We start from the raw sequence: 22,206 nt of genomic DNA, 5'->3' as shown, positions 1-22,206 counted from the left end.
CACACACACACACACACACACACACACACACACGATCTTCCATATGTCAGAAGCATGTCCAAAAACTCCCACAAGGAGGACTTTCCAGATAAATCCCACCCCCAATCCCTGTCTGATTTAGGAAACAGTCACCACACACATCAAAATACTGGGAATCTATTTCAGTTGCTTCTCTAGGGAGGAGGGAAGCAGAAAAAGTCAAACTCTTTTTCAATCATCCTTCTCACTACGCTAGAAAGGGAGATGGTGAGGAAAAGCATGAAGGAATAAGTGAATTCCGTGTAACGGTATTGGAGGAGGGACGCTTAAGCACACTGGGAGCCCCAGGTGAGCTGAGGAAGAATATGCAAGATGGCCACGATGTACATCTTGCCAGCCAGCTACTGCGGATGGACAGACCACCACAAACGTCAGCAACCACACAGCTGTGGGCCAGGGCTTCAGCTGGTCCAGACTGGGCTGGCCTTAGGGCCCCAGGGTTGGTTCAGGCCCACTCCACCTGCTTCTTACTGTTCGAGAACCAGCAGGCTGTGCATGTTCATCTCATAACAAAGGCAGAAGCAAAGGAGGGCAAAAGCAGCTGCCAAGGACTTTCGAGCCTTTTTTCCTTTATCTGCTAATATCCCTTCAGCCAAAGCAGTCAGGTGGCCGAGCCAAAAATCAACAGGGCAGAGAGGAGGGCCCTCTTCCCACAGTGGAAAGTGCTTCAAAGTCAGGGGGCAAAGTGCATGGATACAGGGTGGGGGGGGGGGGGCATGGGAATAGTAATAGAGTCTGATGAAAGACATGACCATTTGCAACAATCCAAACTTGCCAAATTTCCATTTCTTTCTAATCTGAACCTTTTATTTGGAAACTCACAAACTAGTTCAACAGCTTCAAAATGTCAAAAGCTAATAGCTAATATTTGGATTGTATTATTATTGTTGTTGTTGTTATTATTATTATTAGGGTTACTGCTTCAGGAATGAGGAGATGATAGGAAAAAGGAAAACAGTTGAAAATGGAAAATTAAGTCCACATTGATGGGGGAAGGACAATTGCTTTATATCAGCTAAAGATCCAAGACCTTAGACAATGAAAATAAGACACAGGACAGAATCTCTGCTTTCCAGAAGTCTCCCACATATAGAAATGATGCCACAGACAGTACATAACACATAGTACAGCTATCAAAACATCAGAAATATGTACACGTACCGCAGCTTGAAGCAAGTTACCAAAATCTTTGCTCTTTGCTCTTATCACAGTAGCAGAAATACTGGAGGGGATGGCATGCCTTCCAAGCAGGATCAGAAAGAACTACAAAATATACTAGGAGACAAATCCAATTCTGTGCAAACAGTATAACTGAGTCCCCACGCAAGCTCCACGTTGCCTTTGCCAGTCAAACAAGAGCATCCCAGAGTCTGCCTTCCCAGCCCCAGGAACTGCCACAGAGGGTGGGACCAGACTCAACAGAACATTAGGAGAGAGAGGGGAGACGTTTGAAAGTCATTAAATATGCAGAATCCCCACGCTGAAAATATGAATGATACAGCAATCACATCAGAGACTTGAGCCACTAGAGTCAAGCATGACAAGCAGAAGGGTTATCTTTACAGAACTTGTCAACTTACACCCACTCGCATTCCCTGACAAAGTGACTTTTTGGGAGAATGATGTTATATAAAGAAACCTAAAGCTACTCAAGTAAGAAATATAGATATTCCATTCATGAAAGAGCAACTTAAAGAAGAAAAGCCACAAACCTAGAGAATACGATTTTAATATATAAAAATGACAAAAGATTAGTGTTCAAAATAGATGATGAATTCCTACCAAGCAATTAAAAAAAGACAAAGAGATAGGCTTCCCTGGTGGCGCAGTGGTTATGAATCTGCCTGCCAAGGCAGGGGACACAGCTTCGAGACCTGGTCCGGGAAGATCCCACGTGCTGTGGAGCAACTAAGCCCGTGAGCCACAACTGCTGAGTCTGAGCTCTAGAGCCCGCGAGCCACAACTACTGAAGCCCGCGCACCTAGAGCCCGCGCTCCACAGCAAGAGAAGCCACCACAATGAGAAGCCCGCGCACCACAACGAAGAGTAGCCCCCGCTCGCCGCAACTAGAGGAAGCCCGCACGCAGCAACGGAGATCCAGCTCAGCCAAAAGTAAATTAATGAATTAACTAATTTAAAAAAAGAAAGACAAAGAGAAACATGAGCCCTACCCCAAAATGAGCAAAAGAAAAGCTGCATGTGTCAAATAAATTTATAAAAAATGTGATCAACCTCAACAGCAATCAGCTAAATGTAAACGAAACCTCAGCAATAGACTACTCTAAACTCACCAAAGAGACTGACCAAAGTCAGGCGTCCGTGGAGAGGATGTGGGGCAGCAAGAACGTCCATGCAAAGGCTCAAGGCAGAGAGAACTGGCCCAGCTGCCTTGGGAAACAGCCTGGTGACACCAACGAAGTGAAGCTGCCCCGAAGTGCAGCAACTCCACAGCCAAATAAAATACGCCTCAGAGACACTCGCACTCCTGTACGTACAAGACGCACAAAGGTGTGCACGAGTAGCATTTGTTAGCAGCGAACAAAAAAGGGGGAAACGGCGAAGTGTCCATTAAAGAATGGATGAGTAAACCGCAGCATATTCACCCAGTAGAATTTAAGCAGTGAAAAATGAACGAACTAAAACTCTACACATGACAACAGAGATGAACTTCATAGCACTGCATGGAAAACCAAAGTCATGAGAGGATGGGTAGCATGATTCCATTTGTTAAAGCATAAAAGCTGGTGAAAGTTAGCTTGTTTTACAATATGCATAGAAAAACTATAATGAAAATCAAGGTAACAACACAAAATTCAGAACAGTGATTGCTCATAGGAGTGGGGGGAAGGGAAGGTACTAACAGGGAGGGACACAGGGGACTTCAACTGTATCATGTCCTACCTCTTCAGCTGGGTGGGGGACACTGGACTGATCTATATGGTAAAGGACTGGAAGACAGACAGAGACAGAGACGGGCATATAAAGTATCAGCGTGAAGTATTTCAATGAAGAAAAATTTTAAGGAAAAAAATTATTTTTTAATTAGGGAGACTTAAGCATGTTATGGCCAAGAGTAAAGAATGAATACAGGAAGAACAAAGTTGGACTAACACTTCCCAATTTCAAAACTTACTACAAAGCTACAGGAATCAAAACAGTGTGGACATGAGGACAGGAACGTAGAACAATGGAATAAAATTGAGTCCATAAATAAACCCAAACATGATTTTCGACAGAGGTGCCAAGATCATTCAGTGGCTCCATCAGTTAGACCTCCAGTGGTCTAACTGATGGACAGAGCTCCCTCTTCGCATATCCCAAAGCCTGATCTCATGAATGGCACGTAAGCTCGTGCTCTAATTACACAGCCTCATCTTCCCTGCCTCACTCCAAGTTTTACAGGGAGAAGTCACATCTTACCATTTGTTGTATCTTCCTCTTTGTCTAGCACAGTGCCTTACGCAGACAAGATGCTAAGTGTAGGAGTGGCATGTCTGCTGGTATACAGCACAGTGCTTGTACAGTCTTGGTCTGTGCCATCTGGAAGTTCACCAACTTAGATCAGTGACACTGAGCGATATAAGTGTGTGTAGAGGCTGTAGAGACTTCTACCAAAGAGGGATAGACTGCAAATAGATTTATTCTTAGACAGGAAAAGCAGCATTAGGTATACCAACTGGGCGTCCAAGCAAAGACAAAGTACACAAGCCCTTACAAACAGGAACTGAACTTCTTCTAGGGTGCATGCTTCATGTGTGCCTATCACCAGTATTCCACCCTGAGTGCAACCAGGACGAGGGCTTGGCACACTCCTCCCCAGTCCCTCCCCTCCCCACTCTGCCCACCGTGCCTCTGTTACTAATATGGACCACATGGCACCCTAATCATTCATGTTTACGTCTCTATGCACTGCGCTGGTCTCAAAGGCAAGGACAATGCTTATTTGCTTTTCTATAGCCTTAGAAGTAATTCAAGAAATATCTGACAAACAAACGAACAAAAGAATGATTATTTAAAACTAGAAACTGTTCACGTACGTATTTACAAGGTTTTCCCCAAAGAGTCAAGTTTTAAATTTTAATCAAGAGGTAAAGAAGGCAATTCCGCTTTTAAAGTTATTTTCCACTATGGAGACTTTTCTGCTTCCTGGCCCAGGTATAATCTTCTAAATTTCACAGGGGCTCAATAGATGGTAAATTCCTTCCAGGCATGATGACAGCCCACAGTCACCTGGTGATGGTTTCAGATGTTCCTGCTCTGTATTCTACCTGCAAAGACAGCAGCCTGAGTCAGCCCAATGGGAAAGAAGTGTGTCGTATTTGGAGACGTGACTCACTACTGTCCTCAAGGGAAAAACAATCAGATCATCATGACAGGAGTCGCCACCCAGGTCACAACCACCAAATCTAAGCAGTCAGAAAGCAATGGCGGGAATTCCCTGGTGGCGCAGTGGTTAAGAATCCGCCTGCCAATGCAGGGGACACAGGTTCGATCCCTGGTCCAGGAAGATCCCACATGCCGCAGAGCAACTAAGCCCATGTGCCACAACTACCGAGCTCGTATGCCACAAGTACTGAAGCCCGCATGCCTAGAGCCCATGCTCTGAAACAAGGGAAGCCACCACAATGAGAAGCCCATGCACTGCAACAGAGTAGCCCCCACTCGCCGCAACTAGAGAAAGCCCGCGTGCAGCAACGAAGACCCAACACAGCCAAAAATAAAATAAATAAATAAATTTATTTTAAAAAAAAAGAAAGAAAGCAATGGTGAAGGCACTAGAACTTAAAGAAGAAGAAATAAAATTCTCTAAGCTATCCGGAACAGCCTTATCTTATTCTGTGCACAAAAACACACACATGCCATAGTCAACTTAAATGTGTAATAAAGTGTTTTCATTGCCTGTTCAAATTAGGAATCTAATCTCATGCTTTTAATTAAATGCACTCGATCACAGAGATAATACACGGGGGATGAGCCCCTCTGCAGGAGTAACGAATAACTACACAACAGAGTTTTGTTTGCTTTTGTTTCATTTGGTTCCAGCTCTTCATTCTATGTTAGGCAGAATCACTTATTTGAAAGGAATTTCTAGCCACTTCAAAATCATGCAATTTACTGTTCAGGTAGCAGAACACAGTAGTTGATTATTGTCGGAAAGATCTGGGCAAGCGGCGCTGCCAGCCATTCGAGCCTGATCACCTTTCTGAGGCTCTGTAAGATGGGGTTAGTAACAGCATCCACCCAGAGCCATGTTGTCAAGGTTAAATGAAAGAAAGCCTCTAGGGCATTTAGTGAGAGGCTGGCACTCGTCTGCTATTATCACTGCCCCATCAGCCTCTCGGTTGTCATTTCAGCATTTAGCTGAACCTCTGAAGGGCCATAAAGATGGAGAGTTGTAACCATCAATTTTAGCATTTCTTGGAAGTTCTATTTTCAAAGGCAGGGGAGGGGAGGAGAGGGGAGGGAAAAAAATACAGGAGGAAAGACAGCAAGAATGGCAAACTGAACAGAGGCATAAAGTGCCCGGAGCCAGGCTTCCGCCACACCGTAGGAACTCAGAAAACAGAAGGTTAAGCTGCACTTGCAAATGCTGTCTGTGGTTAGTGACTGCCAGGCACACAGTGTAAGCATTTTAACTACAGACATCAAAACACATTCGAGTCTGAGAACACAGAGCAGAACTCTGTCATAATAACTTCAGCTTCAAACAGCAAAGGCCACACAGAAATTCTTTTATAAAATCATTTCTTCTTCCTTTTCTTTAGTCTCGCTCTCTCTTGCAAGGTATTTAACTTAAATTTTATGTGTACCATTTCCCAACAAACGAAAGCACATCCCACCACCACGGTGAATCTCTCAGACACGTTTGCATCTTAGGTGTCTTCTTTTTTTTTTCACTTTGCCATTTCCTCCAAGAATCACCTGACGTGGCTGATCTAATTGTAGAACAGCAGTCTCATTAATGTGCAATAATGACTTGGAAACCTGTTTCAGAGACTGTATTCAGCCAATTACTGTGTGAATAAACCTCATAAAAACCCATCCAGGATACTGGAAACATACAAGGAAGCACGATTCCAAGCGACAACTCATATGTGACTCACCCTCCCCCCGAAGCAAAACAAACAAAAACACCACAGAAAACAAACAAACAAAACAAAACACCACAGAAGTATTTGAAGTTAGTTCCTACTCAAGAAGAGATTAAAGCTTACATATTTGCTCCCAGTATTTTGTGTTTTCTATTAAAATACATATACATCTCTTTTATTTTCCTGTTTCCTACCACTCTCAATTTTCTTTCTCCCTCTAAAATCATTCACTCAATCCAGAATCATGGATACTAAAATGACGACGTAACCTAGTTCCAACTGGCTAGAAATTGTTTCTATGACGTGCAGGACAGGCTCTGTTTAAATATTTTCAACTAAGGGGGCTCTCTGTTAATAAATGGCTCTCACCATTTGAAAACAATGTTTAATAACATCAGAGATTAATTTTTACTGAAACATTTTACTACGCGCCAGACCCTGTGCTAAGCACATCACGTGCATCACCTCCACTAACTCTCATAAAGAAACTTTGAGGGCGGTATCGCTGTGCTCATTTAACTATGAGAGAACCGAGACTGGAGAGGTTAAGCAACCTGCCTGAAGACACACAGCTGTCAACTGACAGAACACGTGCTGCTTCAGACACGCAAGCCCAGGCCTCCCAACTTTTACTCACAGGCCCTCGTTTGCGACCCCTCTGCTTGCTCTTCTCCAGGACAGACCTTCAAATACTGGAAAACCACCCGAGGAGCACGTGTTGCTGTGCTGGGCCAGCTCTCCCGCAAGCATTGCTTGGCCGAGTGGAGAGGAATCTGTGAGCTGGCTGGTCCGGGCCCCTGGGGAAGAGGGGGCAGGGAGGCCAGGCCCCAGGTCTCCCAGCCCAGGCAGCACCAGCTCCTGCGTTCACGGCCGCCCCATCTCCCGTCTCCCTCCAGCCGCGTTCTCTAAGGTCACGACCTTACCCATGGTCCATCGCAGCTCTGAGTCACCAGAAGGGACAGCTCCCCTCCGGTCTATGGTGGGAGGCCCGTGACCAGCCCTGAATCAGAGCCACCACCCTCCCAGACCACAGAGCGCATGTCCTTCTCCAGGAGGGAGGAGCGGGGGCAGTGGGGAGCCGGCTCATGGGGTCCCCTCTGCCTGCTGCTCAGGCTGTGACCCCCTCCCCACAAGCCCAGTCTCAGCCAGCTTCCCATGGAGGATGTACACTCTGAACAAGTATTTTTAAATTTAAATTCAGATAGTGACTTAAAAAAAAAAACCTCAGAGCTCTGAAATTAAGTTTAGAGATAATCTTTTTATTTTGGCTGCACTGCACGGCTTGTGGGATCCTACTTCCTGGACCAAGGATCGAATCTGGGCCCTCGGCAGCATGGAGTCCTAACTGCTGGACCGCGAGGGAATTCCTATAAATAATCATTATTGTTAAGCAATGGTCCTGCAGAGGAGAGCTGGAAAGGTCCTTCTCGAGTTCTTACAGAACGGGGAGAATGTCATCAGAGCCCCCATTTTCCTCCCTCCCTCCCAGTCAGGGAGCACTGCCAACGCTGAGGGTGGCAAACCACCAAACATCACAGGCCTAAGTATTTTTATATTGTGTTTTTAGCATATTTATGAAATACCTGCTGAATGTGGTTCCAAATGCAGTAGGAACAAAAAAAGGGATTATATGTTGGCTTTGCTCTTAAATAGTTTGGAAGACAAACCACCCTCCTGGGACATGCATCAAAGACCTGTCGGCAATTACAAAGCAGCTGATCAACAGATATGAAATCACAAAGTGCAAACCAACGCCGGGCGCTGGTAAGGAAGAGCTCCAAAACCAAGAAGCTTTTGCAAAATTAGCCACGAGAATGAAGTTCTTCCAGAGTGAAGTGCCAGAGAAAAGTCTGGAGGGCAATACAAGGAGAGAAAGACGAAGGCTAGTCCTACAGGAGTAGGTGAACGTGGATGCAAATAAGCCTGTAAAGGAAGTTAGCTGGGAAGAGAGAGCCTGTAAATAAATGTGGATTCTCTTCTACCTGAATTTACCAGTTGCTGTTCCATCACCCCACAGCCAAGAATTTCTAGCCATTCCCCGTGGAAGTTGATCTCCATCTCGAAGGAAGGATGAGTAAAAGGAAAGTAGCAGTCCACCCATCTGATGTCCAGCCCTGCAAAGACACCAAAGAAAAACAGACATGGAGCATTAAAGGCAGTCTTGCCTGTCCTGTGATCAAAGCTGCCCTTCGGCTAATGACACCAATTCCTACATTCTGACTAAAATAAATAGCAAACAAATTAATTTGCAACACTTTGGGGGGAGGCAATAAATCTTAAAACTTGTGAAAAACTGGGCATGTCTTTTCCAATATGAAAAACACTTTGCGTAGCTCCAGGACCCTCTAAAACCAAATCAATCACCTGCCAAATCCCTGCAACCACCGGGCAGAGGAAAAAATTAGGTCAAGATAATGGGAAAGCAGGTAATTCTGCTAGTTTCTATAAGTGAAAATGATATCTTCTCAGAGTTAAAGAAAAAATACCTTTACTGTTCTTCAAACTTACATATCAACAGTATGACTAATTCAGGATAAACTAATCAACTTTCACTTCCATAAATAGATATATTAATTTTTATTAACTTTATAAGAGCTAATAAAAGGTTAAATGAAATAAGATCAGCTAAATTTAAAAAGTCAAAACATTTTTTTCTACAGATGAATGATAAATATACTCACATCCAAGACAAACCAAAAAAGTACGTGCTAAATGCCAGGATGAATTTCTCAATATGCAATCATAAATATGTCACTTACAAACAATAATATTATCATTTAACAAAGGAAAAGACTAATGAACTGAAAACAAGTCAGGCCTGCAGAGAGCAGAGGTCACTAAGAAGAGAAGGCAGAATAGGAGGCCACGTAGCAGCCAGATGCCCCTGTGAGGACACCCAGAGCCCTCACAGCGCAGGCACTGAACAAAACCAGTAACAAAACTTGCTTCCGTTTACTGAGCACTTACTACGCCTCTACCATTCCCATTTCATAGAGAGGTGGAAAAACTATTAGGAAGGTTGTGTGTCCTGCCCATAGGCACACAGCTAGCAGGTGACCAGGCTACACCCGGGGCTGCCCGACTCCAAAACTCCTGCTCTTGACAATTAAAACATAATTCCCTGCCCATCGAGATATTTCAAGAATCAAACGAACAGAGTTATAAAACAAAGGAGCTCTTGCTATGCTCAGAATGATATAGGAGAATATAGGTTTTTCTTTCATTGTTCTGTTTCAGTTGCATTTATTTTTCTAGATACCTGCTGTCAATGGCAAGTGACAACTGATTTCTGTTTACAGTCGTAATACAATATTTCCCCCTTTTATTATACATGTGGTATAACAGACAAATATTAAACTCCACGTACATACTGTGCACACGGTTGATAAGTGCTGACATACGTATACATCCATGAAACATCATCACTATCAATATCAGGAACATGTCCATTACCCCCCAAAGCTTCCTCATGCCCCTCTGTAATACTCCCCACCTGCCCATCAGCCTCGCCTCTCCTCCTCACCAGCCCTCCTTCCCCAGGCAACCACTGACTTCCTCCCTGTCATGACAGACGAGCTGGCATTGCCCAGAACTTTATGAAAATGCAGTCACACAGAATGTATTCTTTTTCTGTCTGGGTTCTTTTACTCGGTGTGATTATTTTAAGACTCACCCATGTTGTTGTGCATGTCCACAGTTCATTCGTTGCCATTACTGAGGAAATTTCGCCAACATTTTTTCTACCCGGGAAAAAAATGTAGATGTTGGGGCAGTGTCTGCAAGTCCCCCGATATTTCTGTACAGAAGCCCCTACGTGCAGACCAGTTGCCTACTTGCCACTGAATTCTGCGAAGAAGGGACCTGGACACCTGTGTGCTCATCCATCTTTGGGACCAATAATCCCCTACCAATATTGTATGAAAAAGCTCCAGAGACGACCCCACTGGCAAACAGAAATGTGTAAAGTGTTGGGATGTATAACTGAGCACAGAGGACAGGCAGACAAAAGCATGTTATTCGTTCTTTTTGTAACTCCTGGCAGGTGAGCACAGATCACCTTCTGAGAACAATTTGGAAAAACAAATTCTTTATACATGGCTTTTTATACCCGGATCAAATTTTACCGAAAGCAAGACGAGTTTTCAGGGTTAACATGATGATTTCATATAATTCAACACCACTAAGTGCCTGGAATAAAGTTAGGTACGGTCTACACAAATTAATTTTCCTGTATTTCCTTATTTTATTCCTTTGGGTAAAGTTTATCTCTTTATACCTCACACCTAGAAAGCTTAGGTTCCCCCCAGTCAGAGAGAAAGCAACTTGAAAACATTAGTAACGCTCAAAATAACCACAAGTAACTCTATTATCAGTGTTCATTAAGCCTGAACTCGACCTCTCCTGCATGCACACCCATCCGAGCTGTCGGTGCCAGTGGTGTCAAAGCACAAGGACTGAACTGAACGGCGGTGTGACGGTCTCTGCCTTTCTCTAGGAACCTTCTTTTATCAAAGGACTTTGGCTTTACCACTTGTAAAACTACAAAACATTATAACTTTGGATAAAAACTTTTTTAATGTTGACTAAATTCTCAAGATAAAATGTCCATATGTTGGTCGCATCAAACCTCGCTCTCTTTTGGTTGAAGGCCTCCGTCACCACAGCCCTAGGTTTCCTTTTGTTCAACCATCCTACTACAGGTGTGTCTCTTTCAGTAGCAATGAAAGTAACGGCTCCACAGTGAAAAACGCACCCAGCAAAGAGTGACAAGGCAGGGAAGTCTGCCAAAGTCTCTCAGGACACATGAGATGATTAACATTGCGCATCTAAGAGGCAGAACTCACTGACGGCAACAGCACAGAAACTAACCCAGAAAACACGGACTGGCAAAAGCTGTGTCCAGTGTGGCTAGAAAGTTTCTGATCCTTTTACCTCCTCAGATCCTTTGCTCAGATCCTTTTTAAACCTGTGACCCTGCGAAGAATGCCAAATCCATAAACCATTCACTTCCTTTTTCTACTACCTTAAGGATTTCTTCAGTTCTTAAATTCGTCTTCCTTCACATAAACAGGAAAATGGCAAAATCTACAAAGTCCCACCTTCGAGAAGCCTATGGCTATACTTCAAACATAAATAGTCACTATTTAAAAGTAAATTATATTAGTTCATGTGTAATTTTTATCAAAATACCATATCCTTTTACATATTCTAGCAATTTAAATTTTAGTTACTTTGACACATAATAGTAATTTTTTTCAAGCTGGTGGTAGAATCATTTATTAATTACTTTTATATTACCCCCAAATATACACTTTCTTCTCGTTTTCTCCCCATAACCTCAAAATTATAGTAAGGATTATTACAGCAGATTGAAAAAACATCTTGACTGCAGCGTGTATCAAAGATGTGATATTGAATAACCACCTAAAAACTATGTTAAGTATGGCTTATTTCACACGTCAAGTATCAGGAGTCTGTGAAAAAAATCCACTAAGAACTAGGCTTTTTGAATTATACATTAATAGAGGGAAATTTGGGGTAAACATGTCCAAATCATATGGGTTCACTATGCATTACATTATTCTCCTTATTGGTGATTAGTTTAAATTACATTAAATGTACATATATTATATACCTAATGGAAAATAATGCCAAAGTTCTTTCTTTCTTTTTTCTGTTTTATGTGTGTGTTTCTCTTTTTCTTTTTGGTTTGGATGTAATAATTTACTAAAACATATTTACAAATGAAGTTCAGAGCTTTTTAAAAATTGTCTCAGAACCCTGTGAGATTACAGCAACTGTCAAAAATTATATATTAATTTTTAGGCTAGAGCCAAGTAGAAGAATAAACCAAAAACCTGGATTCAAGTCTCATCCTGCCCTTTTTGCTGTGAAACTGTGGGTAGGTTAACCAACCTCTCTGAGCCCAGCTGCCCCATCTCCACACCGTACAGCAACAGCTGCTCTGCCGGTGATTGTGAGCAGAGGGCCTAGCAAGTCCCAGTTTTCCCAGAGGCAGAGATGCTCTCTGGAGATGCAGGCACCTGCTCTGCTTCCTCTCCTGAAGGAGGATGCTGAGAGCCCAAAGTCTAGGATCATTCCCTCAGCTGGGACCCCAGAAATGACTGGTGAGCATTCCTTCAGAATGGTGGTATCATAGAGAACAGACTGGTGATTGCCAGTGGGGAGGGGGTGGGGGAGGGATGGAGTGGGAGGCTGGGGTCAGCAGATGCAAACTGTTACATGTGGGATGGATAAACAACAAGGTCTTGCTGCGTAGCACCGAGTACTATATTCAGTATCCTGTGATAAACCATAATGGAAAAGAATATAAAAAAAGGAATACATAGGGCTTCCCTGGTGGCACAGTGGTTGAGAGTCCGCCTGCCGATGCAGGGGACACGGGTTCATGCCCCGGTCCGGAAGGATCCCACATGCCGCGGAGAGGCTGGGCCCGTGAGCCATGGCCCCTGAGCCTGCGCATCCGGAGCCTGTGCTCCACAACGGGAGAGGCTACAACAGTGAGAGGCCTGCGTACCGCAAAAAAAAAAAAAAAATGGGGCTTCCCTGGGTGGCGCAGTGGTTGAGAGTCCGCCTGCCGATGCAGGGGACGCGGGTTCGTGCCCAGGTCCAGGAGGATCCCACATGCCGCGGAGCGGCTGGGCCCGTGAGCCGTGGTCGCTGAGCCTGCGCGTCCAGATCCTGTGCTTCGCAATGGGAGAGGCCACAACAGTGAGAGGCCCGTGTACCGCCAAAAAAAAAAGGATAGTGATGTGAGCCTGAGTGGAAAAGGACTAGCAAGAACTTGAATTCTCTCAGCTCTGGCAGGACACTGCCGGCCCTGCCTGCCGTAGCGAACCAGGGGCACGGGCACAGGAGGGCAGCACCACGTACCAGGGAAAACCAATCAGGGCCGGACGCAGAGGGCGGGGCAGGGGCCCGGCCTCTTCCCACCAAGCCCTGCCCCCGAGGCAGTACTGCGGCGCCTAACGCTGGACACAGCCACGTTAAACAGATGCCACTCCAGGTCACCCCACCCGCCTCCATCACAGATCTCGTCTAAACACACCCTGTAATTCATTTCCCTGGCTTACCCACTCAGCAAGGGACTCTTTCTCTGCTTCCCATACCCTTATATTTAAAGACGGGACTGTGCTATCAGAACCACCTCCCAGAGCTGTCAGAATCTAAATTTGAAAAGGCTGGTGGCCCAGACCAGAGCATATACCAGTGACTTTATATATGCTACCAAGGCTACCCTCCACCGAAGCAGAGACACTTCCATACTGGCTATACAAATACGCAATTAGTAACCGCTCTTGGGCATTAATTCCTCAGTGCTGGAACCCGAGGAGCAGCCGAATGTAGCAGAACTCTGATTCTCCTGCTTTCTACACCGGACACGGCAGGCACCCAAGCAAGGAAAGTGAAGCGGGGAGAAAAAGGATGGAGGGTGCTCTCTGGCTAAAAAGAAATCCGTAAAAAACTGGGACCATCCCAGGTGAGCACGACCTAACTAGAAATTGCCCGGCCCTCACTGTCAAATGCACCTGACAATTCCATCTCTTCTGCTTCTGCTCGATTTAAATCAGACTCACAGCCCTTTAAACTGAATATGGACCAAGCAGCAGACAGGCAATTTTTCACAGTTCTCAGTATTGCTCTGTTCTCATAGCTTTCTTTAAAAAAAATTTTTTGAACAGTAATATATTCACAGGGCTCAAAATCGAAACACTGTAAGAGTATACATTTCCCTGTATAAGTAGGGCATCGGCGACATCACAAGAAAAAAATTGTAAGTATGTGAGGTGATTGATGTTAACTAAACTTATTGCGGTGATCGTTTTGCAATATATACATGTATCCAATCATTATGTCATACACCTCAGATTAATACAGTGTTACAGTAAAACGGCCCCCTACATCCGAACCAGTTCTGTTCCCAGAGCACATTCGTTCATTAAGTCCAATTTATTAGTTAAGTCCAACAAAGTTACCCTAGGTACCCAACTAACACAATCGGCTGTATAGTACTGTACTGTAATAGGTTTATAATACTTTTCACACAAATAATACATAAAAAGCAAACACAGAAAATAAAACATTTTTAATCTTACAGTACAGTACCTTGAAAAGTACAGAAGTACCAGCTACACCACTGCTGCTTTTACACTTGCCTCCAGACATCCTGGGCTTGAAATAAAGATACTGTACTACTGTAGTCTATACAGTCCTGTGCGGTAAAGTACACAGAAGCACACCCACTTGTAGAGGACGCACGCACGTGACCATGTACGCCACAGCACACAGTGTAAGATGTGAGCTCTATTTCAGCCACAGTGACTCCCTCTGCTGAGACAGGTGCAAAGTACCAGGGGAAAAATAAAAGGCTAGCAACTTCTCCCACTGTTGCTGACAGTGTAACTGGCCCCACCTTTATGAGTCTTCTGCTTGGTGGAAAGAGCAGTGAGGTGAAGTGTCGTTTCAGACTCCCATACGCAGGAATCCTCTTGCTTAGGGCTTGGATCTTAAAATGATACTAGCATTTCTCTACCTCGCAGTGGGGTTAGAAACGGAGTGCAGCACAATTCAGTGCTCCCTCATCCTAAATCTGGGTGTGGGGTCCGAGGCACTGGGGTAAGGGGCGACACGGGGAGCAGAGGGGACAGCCTGAGGGGAACCTGGTCCAGGGGAGAGCCACAGCCAAGCGCCCTCTGTCCTCAACCTTCCTCCCCGACCCACTGGCACAGGACGGCTCCACAGACAAACCTGGCAGACAGAAGGTTCACCCTCCGCCTGCCTCCTGCGTCTGATCCCAGAGACGTGGGCGGGTCCACCATGCGCAGCAAGAGCAATCCTAGACCCGTAACTAGATCCAGCTCCAGCACCTGAGGCCGAGTGACCTCGAGCAACTTCCTTAACCTCTCACTGCCTCAGCTTCGTTCAAAATAAGAATAATATTCATCTCGCCGAGTTTTAGTGACAATTCAGTAAGGAAAAGTGTGTAAAGAATCTAAATAACTCAATGGGTGATTTTTGAAATGAATGTCGCTGAAAATCAGACCACGATCTAAACTCTCTCAGGTTTTGATAAAAATATGAAGAAAAAGAAACATTTCTCAAGTGCACGCTAAGGTCATCGACGTCTGCTGTTTATTTACTCTGGTGCCATGCTAAATACTCACGTGGCTCCTTCAGCTAACCTTTACACTCATGCCAGGCTGCCATAAGCACTGCACAGTAAGCACCACTGTTCCCATCTCACAGATGGAGGAACTGTGACGGAGACCGCTTACATATCCAATCCAAGTTTACACGGAAAATGCCAAGATCAGAATTCAAAACCAGGTGTCAGACTGCAAAGCCCAATGCTGCCCTCCACTGGAGCAGACCATGAAAACTGCACGAGCTCGGCTTCCAAGCAAAGCGCCCTCCAAGGCCAAGAAGGCACCATCGGCCTCCTTGTTCTCCTAACACACAACGACAGGTAGGAAAAAAAGGAGAAAACCATAAAGCCATGGTCAATGTTCAAAGATAAGAGAAATACCTCCACTGGCCAGAACCAGCACAGAAAAGCAAACAGGGAGAGGGGATAAATCACAGTGTTGCTGGGCCTGGGGTCCACAATCAGGAAGAGATGCCAGGAGCTTGCCTCCTGCAGGATAACGTGCTGCTGGCCTGGCATCTGAGCGAGGCTAAAAGCTTGCAGTCAGAAGCTGGGACGGAATGGGCTCCATGCTGGTGAAAGAAGGGTGACAAAAATTGTCACCAAATACAGCCCAGGGCTGTAGCTCTGAAGAGCTGTAAGCTTGGAGAGCCAAGCCCTGGGCGCTGGACCTGCCATGTCCCTAAATCAGGGCTGGTGAGTACATCTGACAGGTCCCTACAAAACCTCATTCTGGATTTAAAGTCGGAAGAGCTCAGTGTAAACCCACACAGGGGATAAATAAGCAAAGCGGGGAGGGCAGGAGGGAGGAAAGCAGAGAAAGGGAGAAAAACAAAAACAAAATCTTCCCCTGAATCTGACCTGCAGACCATAATTCCAACTACGTGATTGCTAAGACAGCCAACACAACCAACAACCAAAGCTGAAGTCACCCCAGAGGAGATGAATTTTATAAAACAGCCTGAGGGTCTAAAATAAGTGTATCTCAGTTACCCCAAGAGATCCATGAAAGCACAATTCACTGATTGTTCTAAAAACAAAAATCATAAGGCAATCCTTTTGTAAACCAGACCTAAACAATGCATCTTTAGGATTTTATCTATCTCCGGATCAAATTCTTCTTTGAAAAGGAAAACACAAGCCCCCAGTTTCAAAAAACTAAAAAAATAAATAAAATAATTTTTTTAAAGACAGAATATATGAAACAATGCCACACTAGACCTTGGATATCAGGTAACCAAGGACGCTGATCCCTGAAAGATGAGCCCTAACACTGTCCCGGGAGAGGAAAACACAGGAGGAGCCCAGAGGTCTTCCCAGGTTGAGGAAACAGTCTGTCCTGAGAGTTCACAGGTCAGGGTGAAAGAAGACGGCTGTAGAGAGAGAGGTCTGAAGATCTGCAGAAGATGGAATACAAATGAAAATGTCAGTGCAGGTGTGTTGAAGAAACTCCCCGAGGCCAGGGAACAGACCACACGAAAGGATTAGCAGGAATAACGCTGGGAGCTCACAAAGACCAGAAAGGGGCCATTTCCCAAACAGCCACATGGAAGACCTCATAATTCATGGGTTATCAGTTACAGTACTAAGAAGGGTCTTAAATTGGTTGTGGGAAAAAGCTAATCCTGGACTAAAACCCTACACTGGCCCTGCCTAACAAGGCTTAAAACGAGATGGGAAGGATCAAAGTGTTTCTGAGTAATCCCAGAACGAAGCTCAGAGAGATTATTAGGAATACAGAAATATACAACGCGTTATGAGGTAAAGCTAACAGTATCGGGCATCCTATAGAAAGTGATCAGGCACGCAAAGAAGAAGAAGAAAAAAACATAAAGTAGAGGAAAAGAAATAGCAATTCACCAAGAAATGACACAGATGACAGAACTAGTTGAAAAAGGCACTGAAATGTGCATGACAGTGTTTAGCACACTCCCAAAGCTGAAGGGAAGACTGAACGTGTTACGTAGAGATAAAGGAGATCATGAAAAGACACTAACTGAAACTAGAAAATGGGGTGAAAAGAACACTGGATGGAATTCACAGCAGGTTAGACATTGCAGGAAAAAAGAAGGATCGATGAATTTAAAGATACAGCAATGAAAACTATCTAAAATGAAACCCAGAAGGAAAACAAAATACTGAGAGAAAAGTGAACAGAGCACCGGTGAGCTGTGGAAAAGTTTCAAGTGGCCAAATATACATGTAATTGGAGTCCCCAAGGGGAGGGAGTAACAGAGAAAATATCTGAAGAAATAATTTACTGAAATTTCTCAAATGTGATGAAATATATATATGTATCAAGAATTTGAGCTTTCTACGAACCTAAGCAGAGAAGGAACTTTCCCTCGTCCATTAGACCTTAATGTCTCTGGGTTGCCTGTGTATCAACCTCCTACAGGTAGAAAGAGTATGAAACAGGCACAGTCCTGGCACATTCGTTGTCTTGATTAAAGTATCTTGAAAAATTTAAGTACTTTTTTCACTGTACCTCGAGGCCCAATCATTTCATTTCATTTAACATAAAACCCCACACAATTTTTTTGAACTTCTTACTTCTCTAGGGTATGGAACCTGTTTCTTAGCCCTACCCAGTCACCAGAGAATCAGCAACTTTCTTAGGCTCCTTAAAAGCATTCCAGCTAATTCAATCGTGGCTATCTCATGCTTTCTCCCGAACAGTTTCCTTGTACCAAGTCCTCAGGCCAGAAAGGTTAACGCTAGTAAGTTATTTTCTCCACTCAGCAGACTCCTAAGGAAAGGTGGGTCTTAAGTCTCTCTCCACCTGAGTCCTAAAGTGATGGTGTCCTCTTTCCACTGAGTATCTGTACTCGGCACAAGGCAAGGCTCTCTGTAGCCCCATTTCGGAGCATGTGATCCAAGGTTCCGACAGGCGGACCTTGCCAGCCAGTTTTCATCTGAAAGTGCAGCCGGCCTGGACGACACCCGAGCCCCAAGGAGCAGAGACAGCTCCACATGGCCTGAGGCAGCCGCTGCTCTGCTACTTCACCTCCAGATGTAAGACGACCCTCCGCAAATCAGACAGCACCAGACGGCCCAAAAGAGCACACTTCAAAATTATTAAAGTGACATGCTTCAACGCTCTGTAAATCTGACTCAGTCTTAGGAACAAAGTAGGACTAACAGCCATAAACCCAGTTATCATTCTCAATCACTTTCACTTCATTTATATTAACAGGGATTCGTGGACAGAGAAAAATATGAAAAGGTACGGAAGACACAGTATCCTCACTGCCGACTGACCTCACTCCCGACCAGGACAGCATTCATAATACAGAGCCCTGCAACGCAAGGGCCGCATACAGACCCTTTGGAGGTTGGGTTGACAAGCAAGTTATTTTGGGAGAATCAGCACCTATGGAAGGAAGAGGGTGGCAGCTGCAGCGGGGGGAGTCAACCAACTGCAATCAGGCCCAGCAAAGCCTTAACCTCGCCAGAGGGACAGGGTTGCGGGGGTGAGAGGGGGAGCAGGGATGAGGGAGCTGGAGCCAGGTGGGCAGGGGCTGGGGGCTGGGGGCAAACTGTGGGGCCTTTATATTCCTCCCACAAGCAGTCCTTGGCTGTGGGCAGCTCTGGGAAGGGCACTGTCCTTGGGCAAGGGGGCTTGCCCGCAGCTGCGGCGGCCCCGGAGGGAGCTGACGGCTGAGGCCACCTGCACTTCCACCGGCAGGGTCCTGGGACAGGAGCTGCGAGTGTGCATCTCAGTGACAGCCGTTAGCCTGTTTTGCTCTTAAACGGAAGAGACACGACTGGCCACAGCAACATATCTAGCCGGCAGCAGAGGAACACGGTCCACTTCTCTTTCAGACGCGTTCACCCAAACTGTGCTATGAGGCCGGCGCCTCCTAAAGGGAAACTCCAGGGCTCGGCAAGGGACCGTGCCAGAGACGGCCGTAAACCGTGAAGGGCAGCAAGTGAAACCACGGTGTGAGGACTCCTAAACCCCACCTTAGCTGCTCTGAAAGAAATGATCTGCTAAACACGGTACAAGACAGAGGGGAAACCATTTAGAAGTGTTTAAGATGTCAGCGTATTCCACAAGCATATAAACTGTCTAAAGGGCATTTTCTTTCTTTCCAATTCTAAACCGATAACCTCTCTCATGACAGCCTTAGGATGCTGGTGTAATTGAAATGTTCGCAGAAAATAATCAACTGCTTTGGAGAGGGAGAAAAAGCCCTGACACCAAAGCAGCTGTAACAACGAGAGACTGCCGCAAGGAAACAGTGCTCTCCTTTTTAATTTTGCTTTTCAAGAACAAAGGAATACAACGCTCACAGTTTAAAAGAGGAGAGCGCTCAGGCCATAAAAGCAAGTGTAAACAGAGCTGCTGAACAGTTCTGAGGCCTGCGGAGGCAGTTCCTATCATCAGCTAATTAAAGAAGGACTGAATGCGAAGCTTCTAAGTGATCTTGGTATCTGAAATGTAACAGAGTATAGCCCGACCAGCTACGGGGGTCAGAGGGCGGGAGAGTCGGAAGGCAACACCCGGGGGAGGCCCCCTCTTTTTAACATCACGGCTTCCGTAAGCCTCACAGTCTAGGAATATTATTGAAATGATCTGTATCTCTGCTTTCAAAAGAGCTAAGGTCTAACATGGGCTCGGAAGTCAAAACGACAGGGGGCTCAAACCAGGCCTCAAATACTCCCAAGCTGCAATGTGGTCACGTGGTACTTCGTTGCTCTGGGTCTGGGTTCCCTCCTCTAATAAAAAAAAAATGGAGATTATAATAACACCTACATCACAGATGCAGGTCAGAACAAAAAAATCCTTGTAAAAGTGCTTAATGCAGCATTTGACACTATTAATTACTCTCTCGCTGTCATCGTCACTACTATGGCTATTACTACGCTAAAGGACATCCAGATTGCTGGGACGCAGACAGGTTTACCGAGACATTTTTCAGCATCTAGCACCCCGACCCCAGATAAAAAAATTAAATGACCCTCCGAAATGCCTGAAGTAAGAGCACGACACTTCCCTTCGGAGTGAGGGAGAACAGCCAGGTCCGAGGGCACTGTGAACACCTACCCATTGTGAGCGCTGTGAGAGCACACAGCACGCTTCCCGTGACACCATCCCCTCATCCGTCAAGCTCCTAACGTGGGCCTGGCTGGGGCACCTCCCCTCCCCGCCCTGCATCTCCCCTGAGAAGCATCCCAGCAGGTGATACAAACACGCAATCACCCTTCAGCAGCGGCTGAGGTATAGCAATACTCCGACATCAATCAGCCTGTTCGCTTCCTCCCCGTGGATGATACAGATCTCGATCCGCTGTCATTCTTATGCAAGGCTGTGATCATTTTTCTCTCTCTGGCTAATTGCATTTTCACACCCTCCTCTGCTCCTCAAACGGAATGAACCGGGAAATCCGTAAGTTCTACCTCACTAAGGACCTAAACCATTAAGCCACAACTGAGAGCAAGAAGTCTAGACACAGTAGGCTTAATGATTTCAGGAAGATGGTAACTGTTGAATATTTAAGCCCCCAAAGACAAAGGCATTTAGTACCTACCATCTCCAAAAAGATGTGTCATAAGCCTGGTAAGTGTTTGCTTAAGGTCAAACTCTACAAGCTTCGTGGCCTCCAGGGTATGTGTCTCCTGTTTATGGGCAGAGCGAGAACTCTGTTCGAAAAGCTGCAGGTTTTCTCCATCCTTTACGCCAGCAAATAACTGTGAACCAAGAGGAATAATATAAATAAATAAAAAGAGCATCGTGACCAGAGTCTGTATCAAAAGACATAATGTGGAAACAAAACCCAGGAAGTCTTAAGAGTCAATGAACATACTGATGTTAACATTCATTTGGTATCAACTTTGAACAAAGCACTAGGCTACATGTAATGGAGAGTCTTTAGGAAATTAAAAGACACCATTCTGCTCTTTGCTCATCTCTCCATTTTCCTTTTGCACTAACTTCTTTGCAGTCATTTCCTCACAAGACACATTATTCTCCACGCTAGTGGAAATACCAGTGAATCGGGTTTTCACTGTCCTTAAAGTGTGACCTGAGACTAGGTAAGAAAGCACAGTCTAGGAACGAAGTCCTGTGAAGCCCTCCTAAACTGGAAGTGTGCTGGACTTTGCTACCCTGTAATTCCAAAGGTCAGGACAAGGCCTGAAATGTGTTTCTGCCATTTGCTATCCAGTAAACTCCAAAAAGTGATATGCGAGCTAAGCTTCAGGTAATGGTTTGAAAGATGGGAATAATAAATTAAGAGATTTCATGATAATTAAATAAAAGAATGCATGAAGGGCATGGAGTACCTGGCACATTGCAATGGCTAATACACTGTCCTCTCTGTCATCACAATCACCATTACTAATCACAGCTGTCATCAGTCTGAAGCTGCTTAAGCACTAAAATAAAGTGTTCCATCTTTAACAACAAAGCAGGTCTTTACCTGCTGGGAGAGTGACTCAACGTGGAGAACTGACCAAATCAATCTATCATTCTTTCCACCCAAAGTCCCATGAAATCAAAAATTATTTTAATCAAAGAATGAAACAATTGCTGTTTCAAGGTAATAACGGGCTGGATAATTAGAACCAAATCTCCTGATAAAGCTACTAAAAACTACAAAAATTCTTAAAAGCATCAAAGAAGTAACACAATAGAGAGGATTTACTACACAAAACTCTGTGAGGAAGCACAAAGCCAGAAAAAAGCCCGACACGAAGCCAGAGAGAAATACTGAGACTCTCTGCCTTTCCCAATTTCAACCGAACGCTGAACACTGCTTGTGACAGCTTATCAATAAAAGGGAGGCCAGATTGGAAGCCCACAGTGTCTGACCAAGTTGGGATGCTAGATAAGTGCTCTGAAGGATGTATCCTCATGGTAAGAATGAATACAAAAGTGACTAGTTCTTATAAAGACTTCCAGCC

General features: G+C 44.9%; 1 protein-coding gene across 6 annotated transcripts in view; it reads right to left on the bottom strand.

Annotated features, from left to right (window-relative positions):
- Positions 1-22,206, bottom strand: part of FARS2 (phenylalanyl-tRNA synthetase 2, mitochondrial) — a 387,381-nt gene that overhangs the window by 256,972 nt on the left and 108,203 nt on the right. For all 6 annotated transcript variants that reach the window (XM_029244287.1, XM_029244282.1, XM_029244286.1 and 3 more), the window contains 2 exons: positions 20,832-20,991; positions 8,114-8,245 (listed from right to left, as the gene is read on the bottom strand). In XM_029244287.1, the coding sequence (XP_029100120.1) occupies positions 8,114-8,245; positions 20,832-20,991 (292 nt within the window). The remainder of the gene's footprint in view (positions 1-8,113; positions 8,246-20,831; positions 20,992-22,206) is intronic.

Source organism: Monodon monoceros, unplaced genomic scaffold, assembly GCF_005190385.1.
Source record: "Monodon monoceros isolate NGI ecotype Baffin Bay Population unplaced genomic scaffold, NGI_Narwhal_1 Super_Scaffold_3, whole genome shotgun sequence".
Taxonomy (NCBI): Eukaryota; Metazoa; Chordata; class Mammalia; order Artiodactyla; family Monodontidae; genus Monodon; species Monodon monoceros.
Note: the sequence above shows the minus strand (reverse complement) of the source record. Positions and strands in the feature narration are given on the sequence as shown.